The sequence below is a fragment of the Thermobia domestica genome, chromosome 4 (genome assembly GCF_964235325.1).
Source record: "Thermobia domestica chromosome 4, izTheDome1.hap1.1, whole genome shotgun sequence".
NCBI lineage: Eukaryota > Metazoa > Arthropoda > Insecta > Zygentoma > Lepismatidae > Thermobia > Thermobia domestica.
Genome location: NC_137457.1, coordinates 298987955 through 299004898, shown reverse-complemented (window position 1 = coordinate 299004898; position 16944 = coordinate 298987955). Strand labels below are relative to the sequence as shown.

The 16944-nt window shown below is 37.4% G+C and overlaps 1 protein-coding gene across 1 annotated transcript in view; it reads right to left on the bottom strand.

The window, feature by feature from the left end:
* The window catches only part of CCT1 (chaperonin containing TCP1 subunit 1), a 48258-nt gene extending 33771 nt beyond the window's left edge, over window positions 1-14487 (bottom strand). Inside the window, exons 1-4 of the mRNA XM_081756340.1 lie at window positions 14330-14487; window positions 9080-9165; window positions 5383-5511; window positions 3334-3431 (exon numbers count right to left, since the gene is read on the bottom strand). Coding sequence (XP_081612466.1) covers window positions 3334-3431; window positions 5383-5511; window positions 9080-9165; window positions 14330-14402 — 386 coding nt within the window. The 5' untranslated portion in view covers window positions 14403-14487. The remainder of the gene's footprint in view (window positions 1-3333; window positions 3432-5382; window positions 5512-9079; window positions 9166-14329) is intronic.
* Between the last annotated feature and the right edge of the window lie 2457 nt (window positions 14488-16944).

Sequence of the window (16944 nt, the reverse complement as noted above, 5' to 3'; positions counted from 1 at the left end):
TTTTTTTTAAACCAAGGAGTGTCTTTTTAATAAGGAAAAATGTATTGTCCCTGGCTGGTTGCTTGCCGGTGGCTTGTTAAAAGTAAAAAAGAATGTTAAATCATTTCAACGACTGAAGCTACACGCTTGTCTTTCTTCGATAGTTACTGACTGATTTTGAAAGTCACAATGTTGTAGGCCTACTGTAATAGCGTAGGCCTACTGTAATAGCGTAAATTCGGAAGGAAACGTTCCAACTGGATGATACGAACAATTATTCCCAATGTCTTGAACATGAAACGTGGGTTGCACGGATAACGCTTAAAGTAGGCTGGACTGCACTGGAATTTCCTTCCGGCAAATTAGTGTTTGGTCGGAACTCAGTTCTTCTGTGTAATTGTCTCTTAACAACATTTGAACATTTCTTTTAGATAATAATAACTAACTAACTCTATGGTCTATGGAACCCGAAGGTTCAATGCCGCGTTTACAAAATATTTCCACTAACTTATGTCCTTAGCCAACTGGATCCAGTTTCTACTCTGTACTCTTATTTCTGCAAGATCCATCTTAATATTGTCTTCCCATCTATGCCTAGGTCTTCCTAGTGGTCTTCTTCCAATTGGGTTTTCAGTTAAAATTATGAAAGCGTTTCTAATTTCTTCCATTCTGGCTACATGGCCTGCCCACCTGAGCCTTCTACACTTAATAACCCTAATAATGTTAGGTGAGCGGTATAAACTATGCAATTCCTAGTTATGAATTTCCTCCAATCCCCATTTTCATCCCTCTTTGGTCCGAATAATAATAATAATAATAATACGCATTATTATTATTATTATTATTATTATTATTATTATTATTATTATTATTTTTAACCTTCCGTCGTTCTTCTATCAATCTAGCAACGAAAGGCGTTTACAACTTAGCAAACGTGAAGCGAGTGACAAGTTACAGACCGAATGCTAATGTAATACAACGTCACGAATTGTGTAAGCAAGCTAAAAAGGTCTGAAACAATTCGTTTCCGATTTTTGCAGTCGTTTTTACGTCTGTAAGATGACATGTTTAATATTAGTTTCTTTCTTTCTTTCTTTCTTGTTCATTTGCTAGTTACTTCAACGCTAACTGTAACCTCTATCATGCGTCTTCCTCGACCAAAAAACGTACCAATTTTATTTCCTGTAGTGTTTTCGCGTCACTGCTTTCGAAATGGGGAGGGGGAGAGCACACCTGCACATTTCACGCTTGCGTCTGCTCAATGCTTATCATCGTGCGAATTTCTGGCCAGGCTTGGCCATAGGTTTTTTGCCATCATGTGTGGTTGGCAACACTTATCGGATACAGTGGAAGAAGCGAAGCTAGCAGCACCTGTGCTCACCTGTTCTTATCTTCGCTCGTGCTCGCTCACGCTTTGGCTCCGGGAGCCAATTCATGGACAGGCCTGACATGGAGGCTTCATCCAACAATTATCGGTTATTCTAATTTATGAAACTGCACATCGTATTCTGATAGATTACTTTAACTCAGAATATAAAATACAAACTACAATTGGTATAGCTTCGATGTTCGATCCGAGGCTTACTATTTTTAAAGCCACATATTTCTAAAATACATATTAACTAATTCACAAAATGTTTCTTTCACTATAGATATTATATCAATTTCTTTATGAATTTCGATTCGTAACAAATTGTAATGTCTTTTAGATTTGGCATTTTTTTTAAATAATCGGATAAGGACCGGAATTCTTTTAAACCATCCTCAGAGATGTTTTGTAATGAGTCGCTCAGCTACATAATAGCGGCGCATTACAACACGTCATTTATCAACTACTTATTACAGCTTGCAACAACGATGAAAAGATAGAAGGGGAGAAAAGAGGGTACTACTGAAGATCCATGTCTTTTGGAAGTGATCTTGTTTCCGAAACGTTAAGATAGCGTTTTGCATCTTGAAGTTGAATGAGGAGTTTTTATTTTCAGATCAGTATAATGTCAAGGTACACTCATGTCCAAAGTTATTGTCGCATGTCTATAAGTATGTTGTTGTAGGAATATAATTTGATAACGAATTCGCCCGGTATTTCTTATAATGTTTGTATGTGTATAATCGGCAAAGACGTATGTGGCAAATTTCATGTCAAAAGAGCAGTAAATAAGAACAATAAAACGAAAATAAAACGTTCTTGTTCATTTAGCAACATTTTGTTTTACTCATTCTAATTTTCGTATTTATAATCCTTTTGCTATGAAATTTACCACAAAAATACATTTCCCGATTATACACATAGTATCAGTATTAGAAGTACCCTGCAAAATCATAATCAAATTATATTCTTACAAGAAGACAGTTATATATATGCGACAATCATTTTGGACATGAGTGTACACAAGGTCTTTCTCGTCAATTCTATGACACCCTTCAGTAAATGGTGTGTAGTTTGTAGTGGATTGGTCTGTATTATTGAAAAAAGTTTGCATTTCTGAGTGAAGGGATATTTATCACTGAACGTTTAATAGTATATGCGACACTGAAACATTGAAAACGAACCATTCTATTTTCAAGGAAAGACAATAATCTACTGTTTTTCTTCTTCTTTCTTTTCTTTCTTTCTTCAAAAGTAGCTTGCTTCGGTAATAAATTTTCAGTGCTGCGATGGATAATTACACGGACCTTGCGTCATTGCTGTGGTGGATAATTATGCATATGCGAGGCAGTACAGTACGGACTTGTATATACGATAAACCAGATATTGCTGATGCAAAATGGGAGACTCATTTTTCAACGAGGCCAAGTTATGGAGCATAGACCAATCATATTAACACCAAAAAGTCCTATCATTTTCAACGAGGACAAATTATGGAGTACAGACTAATCAAATTAACTTCAAATTGATGGTTATTTTACGGCTGAATTAAAGTTAGTGTCGCCATAACATTATCCAGAAAATATAGATTATTTTAAGTGGAGACCGTAGAAGCCCCGATAAAACTCTTTGTGACTTCTTGTGGCGATATCTTAGGAGAAAATGAACTAGAAGAAACCAGCAAACGTAGTACAATCACTGGTAATCATAACAACGTCATTTTATACGAGTAACTGTGCTGTAAACCTGAGGGTCCGCCTTGAAGATCTTACACGAAACAACGAAAGATATACTGACATGTGCTATCTATGTAAATCCCCAATGGCTACCCATATTTCGGTAAAATTTTATTAAATACTGTATTCGCCAATTTTAATATATGACATTTCGTACGCCGGACTACCAGCGTATTTCCTAATTAAAACGGAGACAATTATCGATAACAAAAAACGTGACAAATCCTTAAATAATAATATAGTACTTACTTGCATGCCAATCGATAGCCACTGATTATAGAGGTTGGATGGATCCTCTGCTTCACTAGCTCATCAGCATTTTTTAACAGCTCTGCTGCTATAATAACCTGCAAACCAGTCATGCAAATTCTTAGTTTAAATTGTGATATACATATTGAAAAAAAAAAAAAAAAAAAGGTATCAAAATCAGTCATAAATAAAAACACTATAATTATTATTATTGTATACTCTGTAGATATCAATACAATACTAAATAAAATAAAACAAATTTGGTGAGAAAATATTGCAATTTGGTGAACAGGTACAAGTACTATCATGCAATCATTCAAGTTCGTTTCGTTAATTTTCTCTCTTCTCCCGCTGCCCTCCCAACGTGTCTTCTTAATTGAAAAAAGAAGAAAAAGAAATTAAATCTTTGAATTTTACGTCCTACAGTTATGCCGGTTAGGCTAAAGAAGACAGTAATGATGAAAAAGGAATGATATAGTGGAATGAGTAAAGGAAACGGGAAAATCCCCCAGAAAACCCACGTACACGGTGCATGTCCGCCACGAAGTTTAATTGGCGCGAGCGGGGATCAAACCAGGGACCCTAAGCACGAGAGGTGAAAGCTCTACCACTGAGCCGCCGCGGCCCCTTCTCCCTAATTGACAAAAACATTTGTGTTCAGTTGGAAAAAATGAAATCTTTAAGTTTTACGTCCCACGCTTATGCCGGTGAGGCTAAAGGAGACGGTGATGATGAGAGATGAGTGAAATGGTGGAATGAAGAAAGTGGGAGAAACGGGAGAACCCCGAGAAAACCCACGAGCACGGTGTTTGTCCACCACAAAGTTCACTTGGCGGGGGCTGGGATCGAATCCGGGACCCCAAGCACCAGAGGTGAACGCTCTACCACTGAGCCACCGCGCCCCCTGTGTTCAGTTGGAGATTACACATACAAATATTCCTCATTCTTTAATAGTTCCAGGATCTATGAATACTTTTCAACTTCACATGTTTGTGAATCTCTTAATTTTACAAATCTTTCAGTTTAACGTTTCACGATTAGGCCCTTTAGGGTAAGGGAGACGACGAATAAAGCAAAGGAATAAAGATGGAAGAATTGGTGGAATGAGAAAGTGGGAGCAAACGGAATACCTCGACAGATGATGATGTCCACCACAAACATACTTGGTCGGGGATCGAATCAGAGACTCCACGCAGCAGAAGTAAGCGCCCTACTACAGAGCCAAAGTGCCCCCTTCCTCCTACAGAAATGGATCCTCTTGTGCTCACGTCGCCATTCTGTCTTTCTCAAAAACTAAAAACAAAAGACACTCGGTGTCATACAATGATCATACGCTCATCATTTAGTGACACAGTCATACTGACACTCATTTGTAGTCATTTCTTCATTAAATTATATTCGAGTCTCATGATAGCCAGTTTTCATCTTGACCGAGTCCAGCATGATGACTATTATTATAAAGATCTATTCTCAAGTTTCTACCTTACTGTCACAAAGAACTTACAAATTGACTTCAATGAATAAGTCTTGTAAAATGTCTATTAACTTCTTTTTTTTTTGGGGGGGGGGGGGGGTAGCTCAGTGGTAGAGCGTTCACCTCCGGTGCTTGGGATTCCTGGTTCGATCCCAGCTCTCGCCGTGTGGACTTTGTGGTGGACAAACACCGTGCTCGTGGGTTTTCTCGGGGTTCTCCCGTTTCCTCCCACTTTCTTCATTCCACCATCTCATTCATTTCTCATAATCACCGCCTCCTTTAGCCAACCGGCATAATCGTGGGACGTAAAACTTAAAGATTTCATTTTCATTTTTTTAAGTTCTTTTACTTAGTAGTCACCCACTAACTGTATACGTCCCACGATAAATCTGGCGTAAATATTTACCACTATTAAGCTACGAGCTACACACTTTTACTACAAACGTAACTTGTAGTTTACAACTTCGTGGTTTAGTTAGTTACAAACAATACGTACATTTAGGCATGAAAAACAAAAACTGAGTTTTCAAATTCTGATATAATGTGCACCTATAATGAAGAGGGCAGCTACTTACCACAGACGTCGTTCCGTCTCCCACCTCCTCATCTTGTAACTGCGCCAACTCAACAAGAACACGAGCTGCTGGGTGCTCTACATCCAAAAGACGCAAAATAGTTGCCCCATCATTTGTCACAGTAACATCCTATAAAAGAGAGACAGAGAGGATTTACATCTTACAAATGCTAAATTCCTAACTCACATTACAACCAAAGATGCCCGGATCGCCCCCCCCCCATAGTTTTTAAAAAATTAAGTCTCCCCATAGTTTTTCTAAAAATAAGTCCCCCATAGTTTTTTTAAAAAATTAAGTCCCCCATAGTGTTTTATAAAATTAAGTCTCATAGTTTAAAAAAAATGTCCCCCTATAGTTTTTAAAAATTAAGTTCCCCATAGTTTTTAAAAAATTAAACCAAAATGGCTTTCTTTTGCCATTTCAGTGAAAATGAGATGACTTACCAAAAGAATGTTTTTGTGCCAATGATATGAAATAACTAGCAAATGTATCATTTATGAACTCCTTACTCCAGAGTTTGAAACAACAGAAGGGCAGAAGAAGGAGTACTGCTAAAGTTCCGTACTTTCACTAGTTACTTAATGTCCAAAAAATAAGCTGAAATCTTGCATTTCGAAAGTTCACTGAGACTCTTCATTTCCATACACTATAAAATGTCGAAGTGCATATGGTTCTTTGTCGTCAATTCTACGGCTAGTTCTCCAGTAATACATGAGCAGGTCGGGCGAACACATACTATTAAGAACTAGGAATGGCCAAAATTTTCTGGAATCGGAAATTTCACTTTCCGGATTTCGGAATTGACCACCCATAATAAGAACTATTTCCGATGAAACTGAGTTACTATGTGGAATGGGGAGGGTCTGAACCAAAGAACAATATGTATTCTCTTTCCAGCCTTAGAAAAAAGTAGATGTAAACAAACCCACCTGATTGCAAGTCGGTCGATGACCAGTGATTGGTTGTTGGTCTCACTGCACTAGTATCCTACCGGAATATAATCCCTACTAAAATAATAATTTCGAATAAAAATTCCTGAATTTATCCTGCATTTTGTGATAAGAAACGCAATATATAATATTTAATAACAAACATAGTTTATTTCAACCATACCTGTACTTGGACATATAGTATTTACTGCGCATGCGTATGCGTTCGAGCGCCGACTCCGCTCATTTGAAATTGTAGATGGCAGAGTTTCATGGCGACGATGAGTGACAATGATCCATTTTCGTCTCGTGTTATAAAACATAAAAGAGGACACCAGGAACAGAGGCAATCTCGTTTATATAACGATTTAAGAAAATACATATTTCCAGCATAGCAGTAGTCAGTGTGAGTGCGTTTATTATTTAACAACCAACGGAGCCTTACACTTTGAAAATTATGCGACGACAATAAGTAAGCAGACGATCTTGATGCTCACGCCTTTCGCTGCTGAAGCAAGTGTGAGCCGCGAAGCAATACATTTCGCTTTGTTTACGTCTACTTTGTTCTAAGGCTGGAAAGACTTTAGGTAGTTTAATTTCAGAAATGTACCTGCAGATGGCAGGAAAAACTAATTTGGTGTGCATCATCGCATTGAATTCCATGGGAATGTTGAACTTTTTTTTTTTTTTTTTTTTTCAATCTACTCGAAAGTTAGAAAATATGAAATACCATTATGTTCCCCCGATTCGCTCATACATGTAAAGTATAAATAAGTAAAACTTGAGTATTAATGAGTATTGGGCATCAGCCAATTAAATTTAGAGATGGCGGTTTTGAATCATTCACTTGGTTTATTGTCGCATGCCGTTAGTTGTTCGCCTTCCTAGCAGCTAGTTTATCTGTGGTTTAGAGCGACTTAGGAGAAAGCGCATTCTTGCTGTTTGCTATCTTGATCGACAACGCGCGAAATTTTCACTTGCTGTGAGGGTTTGTCCCCGTATCATTTAGTTTCAGATGTTAGTTTATGATCCTTTTCATTAAATTAAATGAGCCAGCGACCACAACATTGCAATAAAAGCATCGAATTCATGGCAATGTTGAATTTTGATAGAAGATGATACAGAAACTGGTTGCTAATATATTGTTGATTGAGTTATTAAATTGTTATATCAGAATATGTTCGTATTAGTTGCTTAATGTTCGTGGCTGGTTCTTAGCAAAGCTTATCGTAATTAATGTGGAGTTCAGCTAGAGTATTGATCCAAGTAATAAAATATGGTTTAGAATTTATTAAAAAAAAAAAAAAAAAATAATAATAATGCAGTTAGCTATCATGCAATTTATAGTAGTTACATTGTGCGATATCAGGCCGCTAATAGAATCCACTGTCTAAAATTGGAATCCAAGTAGGACAATAGTTATAATTACATTACTTCTTAACATATTTCAAGGTTTTGTAAATTGCTGCTATTTGCAATTCTTAACGTAGATTAAACGCCGAAGAACACCATTGCTGCGTCAAGGTTTTAAATCTTAATAGCTTAACCTCTAATTAAGCTAGGAAGATAATTTTGATATCAATGTGTTCGTGAAGGATGAAGCTTTCCGCCGATATGCATTTTATGTATGGGGGGATACCTCGGCGGAGAGGGGAAGGGTAAAGTTCGTGTTCTTTGTTTTTTGGAGAGACCATCCCTTCCCTTGGGGATACAGTCATAAAAAATGATATGTGAGGTAATGAAGTAGTCCATTACATGCTAATACCCAGCAAAAGTACTTGTTGCTTACATGGCGGGAGCAGGGGAGGGGTAAAGTCGGCATTTTTTTGAGTCACAGTTTTTTGACGTAAATTATATTTGTTTTCTGGACAGTCCCATATTCTCTTTTCACTGAATTGCCCCGAAGCATAATTCTTGTTCCTGTATTTTCTAGAGACAATAATGAAAAAGAAAAAAAGGTGTGTATATAACGTGGTACTATGGTGGGGTCACCAGGGCCGACAACGTGAAGATCTGCAACAGCTCTTTGAAAATGATGTACAGGGCGTTTTATAGGAATTTTGTTCTGAAATTTTATCTCGCTTTGTAGTGCAGCAAGGCTACCAGTTAAGCTACTGGTAGCTTACTTATATTACTGTCACTGCCCACACCTTAGCTTCATTTTGCCAGTGTAGAGTGACTGTAAGGGTTGCCAGGACTCCCGAAATTCTATTTTTTTTTTAAATAGGATTTTTCTTCTTTTTCTACGAATAGGGCGGGAATTGCACCAAGTGTTACCTCGTTGGAATCAGTGTTCCATAAGCTTTCTAACGAGGTATCAATCATTATCCTGTGATAATTAGAGGGGTCACCAGGGCTCCCAACGTGAGAGTTTACGATTTCGTCCAAATCCCTGGCTGGTGTATAAAGGTTAACGCATTTCATGTGAGTTCTTGGTAAATTAATGACATAAAATATACAATGCGTATATTCACGTTTGCAACATAAATGGTCATTTTTTTGGTTCTTTTGCCAAAACCGCCTGCTTTTAATCATACGAGAAGGAATCAGCCACTCTATTCCTGTTTAACAGGCTAAGTGATCTGGATAGCTGATCAAATGGAAATAACTTTAAGACTCCGTAATCATATGATTCAGATGAATATAAGCTCTATAACTGCATACTATAAGGGTAACGCTTTATGCATTTGAATACATGATTCGAACCAAACAGATATTAGAGGTACTTCTTAAAGACATAAAACAGTATAAAGTAAACAGATACTTACACCAATGTCATCCACAAGCATCTTATCCAAACCTACTGGTCCTAAGGAGCTCTTTACGATATTGGCGATTGAGCACGCAGCCATTACTGAAAAATAAGAGCTTCATTAATGAAAAATAACTTATGATTTACGACACCAATTCTACTAAATAAATCTAAAATATTACATTCTATATTCCATTAGCAAGTATCTAAAACAAATACAGATGAAAGATGAGAGAAAGGAAAAGAAACATCGGAAGAAGCAAGGGAAATGTAAATTTCTTTTTAAATAGTATGTTTTGTTGGTATTCCTGTACTGTTGTTATACATATATCACGCTTTATCATGCCAATAGTGCCGCGAAAATTCAACATCGACCACTGGTGACCGGAAAGTTTTTACAAATATCAAGCGGTCATTACAGCATTCCAACTTAGTTACATTTTTGGTCTTTTAGTTTCTCATTGCTATCGCGACACCATTCTCGGCCTTAACACCGCTCGAGTAGAATATTGTGTAGTTTCCCCCGATACTATTTCATCTTTTTCTGACCATCGCACTTCTTCAAACCCACTATGTTCACTTTACAATTATCTATTTCCAATTTTAAATTTTGAAATTTACCCGCGTTCCAACTCCCTATGTTTCTACGCCGAATTCCAAGTTATGATTTCCCCCTTTGATGATTCTTTCCGTAATCCTCACCTGGATATCCGAATGGGGGGGAAAGGCTATTTTACCTGCGGAAGAACCACCAATATGTTTAGTCTCCTCTTTCGTCCCTCTTGGAAATACTACATAATGTAGTAGTATTCCCATTTCATTTCCACATCTCCATACTATTGACCACCTTCTGGTTCACCCGCCCTCCAATATGGTCGTTGGCACTTTGTAGAGCCCTGGAACCACTGGGTCTTCACCGACGTTGGTCGCCTAGGGCGCAACTCGCTTTCTACCACGAGGAGGTATAGACTGGAAATTTTCCCTTCAGTCAGGATGAGACCCCAAGACATTACTCAAACCTCTCCATACTTGTCGGCGGTTAATAACTTGAAAACGAGGCGTTTTTCGAAGCATGTTTTATTTTAGAACTATTTTCTTTCATTTGATTTCTCCCGGAGTTTGATGGTGTTATTTTTCCGTAAACTTTATATACATAAAGCAAAGGAAAACTTATTTCGGAATTAAGCAACCGGTTCTCATTTCAGAAATTTTCACTTTTGTTTAAACCAGTTACCAGTTTAAGTTGCCAGTCTTAATACGTAATACGACTGGCGAAGGTCCTGATTTTTGGAGGTGACCGTATCAAGGTTAAAGGTCAGAAAACCCTACTGTAGCATTATGCTTCAGTGGACTGTTGCGCGAGCATTCCTGATATTCAGTATGTATTTTGAACAGCAATAAAGTCGAAACTGAACTCAAAATTTGATTTGGATCATATCTTGAATTGACTCGAAGGATAATCAGGCCAAACTAAGACAATTTTTTCAAATCTCAATTCAAAGTTAAAAATTATAAGCCCATCCAAAATAGTTGAACAGTCAACACCATCTTCTGTTGGGTTTATCTTACACTCTCCAGTTGATGCTTTTACACAGAACAGAAACAAAGTATTCAACAGATGGCGCTATTATATCTTTACGGATAAATCATGCTCCGAGCAATTCATCAACAATTTGACGAACGGTCGTATCTCAAAATTTTACTTTTTCAGACATAGAGAAAGGAATAATAATTACGTAGACAGAAAACCAGTTGATTATGCAATAACTCATCACCTATTCCAGATAATAATAATTATGTGGAATTATTGATCAATTATTGCATATTTAACTTTTTTCTCCTCTATGGAATCATGTTTCTTTATGTCTGAAAAAGTGAGAGTTTGAGATACGACCCGAATTGACGAATTGTGCGGAAAATATCTACTAATATCTGCTAGGTGGTCACTACAAGCAAGTATTGCATTTAATCCGCATCAGGGAAAAGCGAAGCAAGAGGACAAAGCAATAGCACGGGCATGTGACTGTAGGAAATAGGTGAGTTAGCGAAGATATACGCGTAAAGAAAGATTTCTTTGGTTCACGATTTTCTAATGCGACTATTTGTCCTCATGGCTAAAAGTAGAACCATTGTTCTAATCTGCGTAAGGACACTAACTGTATCGAGGTTTGTACAGTTAACCCCCTCAAAATTTGCTATTCATACAGAAAATACTCTCTAGAGAGCTTCAATGTATTATTTATATTTCATTTTCTAACCGAACTCCAGGTGTTTTCCATACTTCTGTCACTGAATCGTTGACTGAAACAAGGATAACAATTTACAGTATGAATATGAAAAATAATTTTACTATATCACCGTGTAAGTAATAGAAATACATTGTGATCTTACCTGTGAGATGCGTATTTACGAAAGAGTGAAGGACAAACAAAAAAGTTACTCCACCATAAGTGGTGGAGAATATCCAAAGATGAAGCCAGTATGTGGTTTGTTTCTTACAACATAGTTTGGCATATTTTTGGAACTGGGGGGCCAGAATACTTTGATCAAATTTTGCACTTTCTTGCTATATTTTCTGATTTTTTTTTATTATTTTATGGTTCAGGTAGGTTACGTTAACTTAGGATATTTGGGGCATTACTCGAGCAGACGGTTCTACCAAATTTTCACACATTCATTGCAATTTCTGGTTTCTTTTTGCAGAACATGCACTAAATGAGAACCGTTTATAAACCACGAACCAAATTGCGCTAGGTGGCCACTAAAAAGCACGAATGCCATCTAAACGGGTCACGGCAGAAGCGCAAATGGTGGGCTCGAGCGGAGCAAGGGTGTGCGTCCGTTGGAAGCAGGCGCGTGAGCGAAGGGGGGCATACGAATAAACGAGGATAGTGGAGAAATACATAAAATATTCGCAACAATTTTTACATGGTCATTTTACCTGAATTCGAACTTTCTTACTATATTTTCTGTGTTTTTGATGGTTTAAGCTAGGTTAGGTTAGGTTTGTTTAGATTATGTTATGTTAGTAATTACACTTACGTAACATCAACTCATTTCTCCTGTAAACATGGTGATTATACCTGACTTTGGCCCCCAGTTCGAAAATTATCCTCATAGTTTTCATTTGGACGCTATATTTACATAAACCTTGAATGAATTGTAATTTATAAACAAGACTTCGGTTGCCTCTTTGAATTTCATCTATGCTAAATACTGTAGTCTTATACTGCCTAATGCAAATATCTTGGAGAACAAAAATGAAGAAAATTACACTTATCAATACGTTAGATTAGGTTTCGTTTGTAAGCGTGCATTGGTTTAACGTAACGAGTCTTAACGAGAACCTAATTTCTAAATAATTATTTCGAGGGATGAACCTATACTTGACTTGCATGCGTGCTTTTTAGTGGTAACCTAGCATCAGGTTAACTAGAGTTACTTTTCTAAGTTCAGTGCCAGACAGCAGTTCCAGAATGTGAAAAATACATAAAATTTACATGAAAGAAAAGATGAATTGGTTATTTTTCATGAAAATCTTGCTAAAAGAAAGAAGTGTAATGTGGTGCTTTCAAGTGACAGAGGCTGCGTGTTATTGGTAATATTTTGTTGGAGGGATTCTTTCGTCAGACATTATGGTGTAATGAGGAAATTAATTTCAAGCTTTGAACAATGATAGTCGCTTATGACGGATGCGACATTTCGATTGTGAGTTTTATAACAACTTATATTGGTACCGGTAAGAAAAAAAACTTTAAATAGTGTGAATTGTCATTGGCAAAAGCTGGCAGTGAAAGATACTTTTTTTTTTTTTAAGCACACAAAGTTGTCGATAGATAAGGTAGGTAAAACTGTGAAGGTAAGTAACTGCAATAAATGTATTAAGGAAACATGTAACCTAGCGACATCCTCGTCTAAGCGCATACGCACCATCGCTGACGTATCTCCTCCCTTCGGACGCATCCTATCGTTACCGCTCGACTGCCCCCTCCCTGCTGAACTCTGGACCTGACTCGGTTAGATAGCATTTGTGGTTATTAGTGACCACCTAGCACAGGTTGTTTTTTACACTAGTTTTTATGGCGTATTTCCACCAAAAACGGTACAGTCCTCTTAAACTGAATGTGCACTGAGGAATTCTTAAGCAACCCTAACATAATGACAATAGGTATTATCGTTAATAACAAAAATTCCAAATCTTTCGACCTGAAAATACTGGACCTATTCTGCGGCACAAAGGATGTTTCTGCTGTAGGTATTGTACTTATGACACTTGTCCGGACGCATAATTATATGGGTAAGGGGACAAATTAGTTTACACGCATATTATTACTCTGTACGCAATTATTTGGGCAAAAAGCAAGAAAAGTGAAATAGAAATACTTTTTTTTTAAATTTACACGGCTCAAAATTTTAGTAGCGAATCTTAATTATTCGTCATTCGATTTGATCTTGTTATGATCTTCAGAAATCGGGACCTGCAACAGTAGATTTGTCGGGTAAAGTTTAGAGTTACCCCTCCACTTTTTATAAAAATCAGGAAAATTTACAGGAGAAATGAGGTAAGAAATGATAATTTGAAGTTTTTATTTGATAGTTAGGAATTTAAGTTCGGCAGGAGAGTTATTTTTAATACGAGAAAAGATGTGTGGAAGTTAGTACTATTTGCCGGATGCGGAAGCATTCGCGGAAGGTTTCAGCAGCATGGTAGTTGTAAAATATGGCGAACAGGTATAACGGATGCTCAAAAATAATGAAGAAAACCTTTTTAAATTTTTGTGAAGCCCACGGAGTACTAAAGTTAAGTGAAATGTAACAATTTTTAATACTTTAAGCACTGTTTTTTGTATGTTGCAAAGTCCAAGGGCACCTTCAGACTGGAGGGGCAACTCTAAATTTAAGCCGATTTCTCGAATCAAATTGCAAGGAATCTTTGAAAAATTTACGAAAATAACCCAGAAAATTCAGTTTAACTTTCATGCTCCATAGGCTTTTAGTTTATACTCGGTCATCTATTTTTCAAGACACAACAGTATTAGGAAGATGATCACTCCTATATTACATCTTTAAGCAGTCATACTACTTAAATATACTTAGTTATTTATTATTTTAAAAAAGTTACAATTCTCAATTTCTTAAGCGTCTTGGCAACAACAATGGTGATGGCCGGTTGAACAGCATGGTTTAATATACACGTGAAAAGCGTTAGTTCCAATGTTTTACTTCGAAAATAACATAAATATCATGCATTAATGAAAAAAATTACCATTCTGTGTCCTCACAGGAGTTCCTGAAGAACGGGTCCCCCCAACTGTTAATGGACTTGCTACTGTTGACATTTTCGTAGTATTATAAAACACTGTTTTTCACACCCGACCACGAGCAATTGTTCCAGATCTCTCGATACCAATATTGTACACTGCTATGAGTCACATGTTGCTTACCATCTTACTTCTCAGAGGTGTGACTATTATTGCTTTGAGGATTTTTCACGTTTTTTAAAATTTATTTTAAGAGAACAAGTGCGGAATAAATAGGGCCTAAATATGTAATATCAACAACGTAAACAGAATTTCAAAAAAAAAAAAAAAAAAAAGAAAGCTTCGCCCGCTGGAAACGACTTCATACCATATTTTTGCAGAAATGCGCTTAAATATCTATAGGAAGGAAAGAGTATATCTGAATATATAACAAACACCTTCCTTTATATAAAAACAAGTAGCTACGTTAGTTTTAAAGAAACATGTGATATATACACAGGGGGCCTTATGCAGAGTCGTTCTGACGCGTTACTAGTGCGATACTATAGAATTCGACTAACGTGTGTTTCCTGGAGTAGTCAGACCTTTAGTATGACGCTAATCATTCGTCAAAACGACTGTGCATAAGGCGGAGGGTGTCTATCGGTCAAAAAAGGCATGAAAAAAATACGAAATCAGAAAACGGTCACGAAAGTAAAGGAAAAGTCACGAAAATTAGCTTTTGGATCACATTTTTTTGTATCTTTACAAATATAAGTACAGACTGAATCATTTTGTTCTATAAAATGTCAAAATTCACAGTCAAAAGTGTCTATGGTTGGCTTTAGACGCTACGAAATCAATGCAAAGCACGTTTCTATCGCTTGCATGAAACTTTGACCTAATTCACTCTTGAGAATGTTACGAAATTTTATAATTTGGTAAAGAAAAGATCAAGAAAAAGTCACGAAATTTCATAGGAAACGGGAGAACCACGAGGAAACCCACGCACACGATGTTTGTCCACCACAAAGTTCACTTGGCGGGGGCTGGGATTGAACCACGCTCTACCACTGAGTCAGCGCGGCCACTGATATTCTGCAAAGAATGCTTACTTCTTTCAAAATACCCGTGATTTGGAATTTAGTCCACAGTTTTTTCCATATTTTATATACTTCTTCACATTAATGTATAAATTTACATGAGCAAAAGCAGCACGATCGCATGGCAAACATTCGCATTCAAACAGTGGCGGATCTAGAACGTAAAATTTGGGGGTGGGGCAGCAAGACCCCAGACTATGATAGGTATATGAGTTTACTATAAACTTCCAAAAATAATAACTTAAATTATTTTTGTCGCTCAAAAAACTGGAGGCCTAGGCCCCGGCCCCGTCCTAGATCAATCACTGCATCCAACATTATCCAAATACGACACGATTGAATAGCATACACATATGTGTTTGTGGTAATAAATCGAGAACTACTGATAAGTAATCGCACAAGCATCACATCAAGGATCTTATAAAATAGAGGATCTGCCCTTACTACAAAATCTTGAAGCCATACTTCACAGTTTCGCCACCCCTACTCTGCCCACTCCGCCCAATAGGATCACAATGTTTTGAGCCAACAATTATGGTGGAGACGAAAGTAGCCAATCAGATGATGGCAGAAACGAGAGTAGCCAATTAGACGTGCCGATGTTCAGTTGTTTTTTGGCTTCATCGATTTAATAGGATGAAGATACATAGGGGCAGATCCTCTATTTATAACATCCTTGCATCACATGACATCGTTAAAACGGTGCATCATCAGTCCAGGCTCGCAAACAACCACAGAAGTATGGGGAGGGGCATGAATATGTTAGGGGGGCCAAGTCATTAAACATTCTCTTACCAATAGCTAAATTGTGTTTTTTATATTAATAATAGCATTTTGTGTTAAGGCCTCGAGGGGCCACGAAAAGTTTAGGGGAGCCAGGCCCGCCCTAGCCCTCCTCTAGTTGTGGGCCTGCATCAGTCAAAGCGTAACGTCAGTTGTTTGTTCGTTATTTAATTCTTTACTGCAAAACGATTTTCCTCAACAAATGTCTCAATGTAAACAGAATCATGCATTTTCGTATTCTAATATGAACAACGTTGTTTATTTTACATAACTAGGCCCTACTTCACCCAAACTCCTCTCCCCCCGAGGAGTTCACAATGTCTGAATTTAACACTGATTCAAAATAAACGTAAATACCACATTTCGCTTCCCCAGCTCCAGTGGTTTGAGCTGGACATGCGTGTGATACATAGTGCGTCATTTTCAACTCAAGATGTCACGTTTTTGAACATTTCGTACGATGACTGATCGACAATCATGCCAAATTTGGTTTTCCTAGCTTCAGCAGTTTGGAGTGGCTATAATTTCGACATAGGTTTTAAGCGGCCATCTTGAATTTATGGTGGCCACGGACTTCTCAATTAAATTGTTTAGATTTTGACTCGCCGCCGTTTTGCAGGGTTGCCGTAGAGAGTAAAGTGTTGGCCTATCTTCTGTCGTTTCACAACCGTTTTCAAATGATGCTTGCCCTTTAACCCCCCTTGCCATTTGAAACTTTTGAGGTGGATCCCGTCTGGGACCCTGCTGGAGACCCT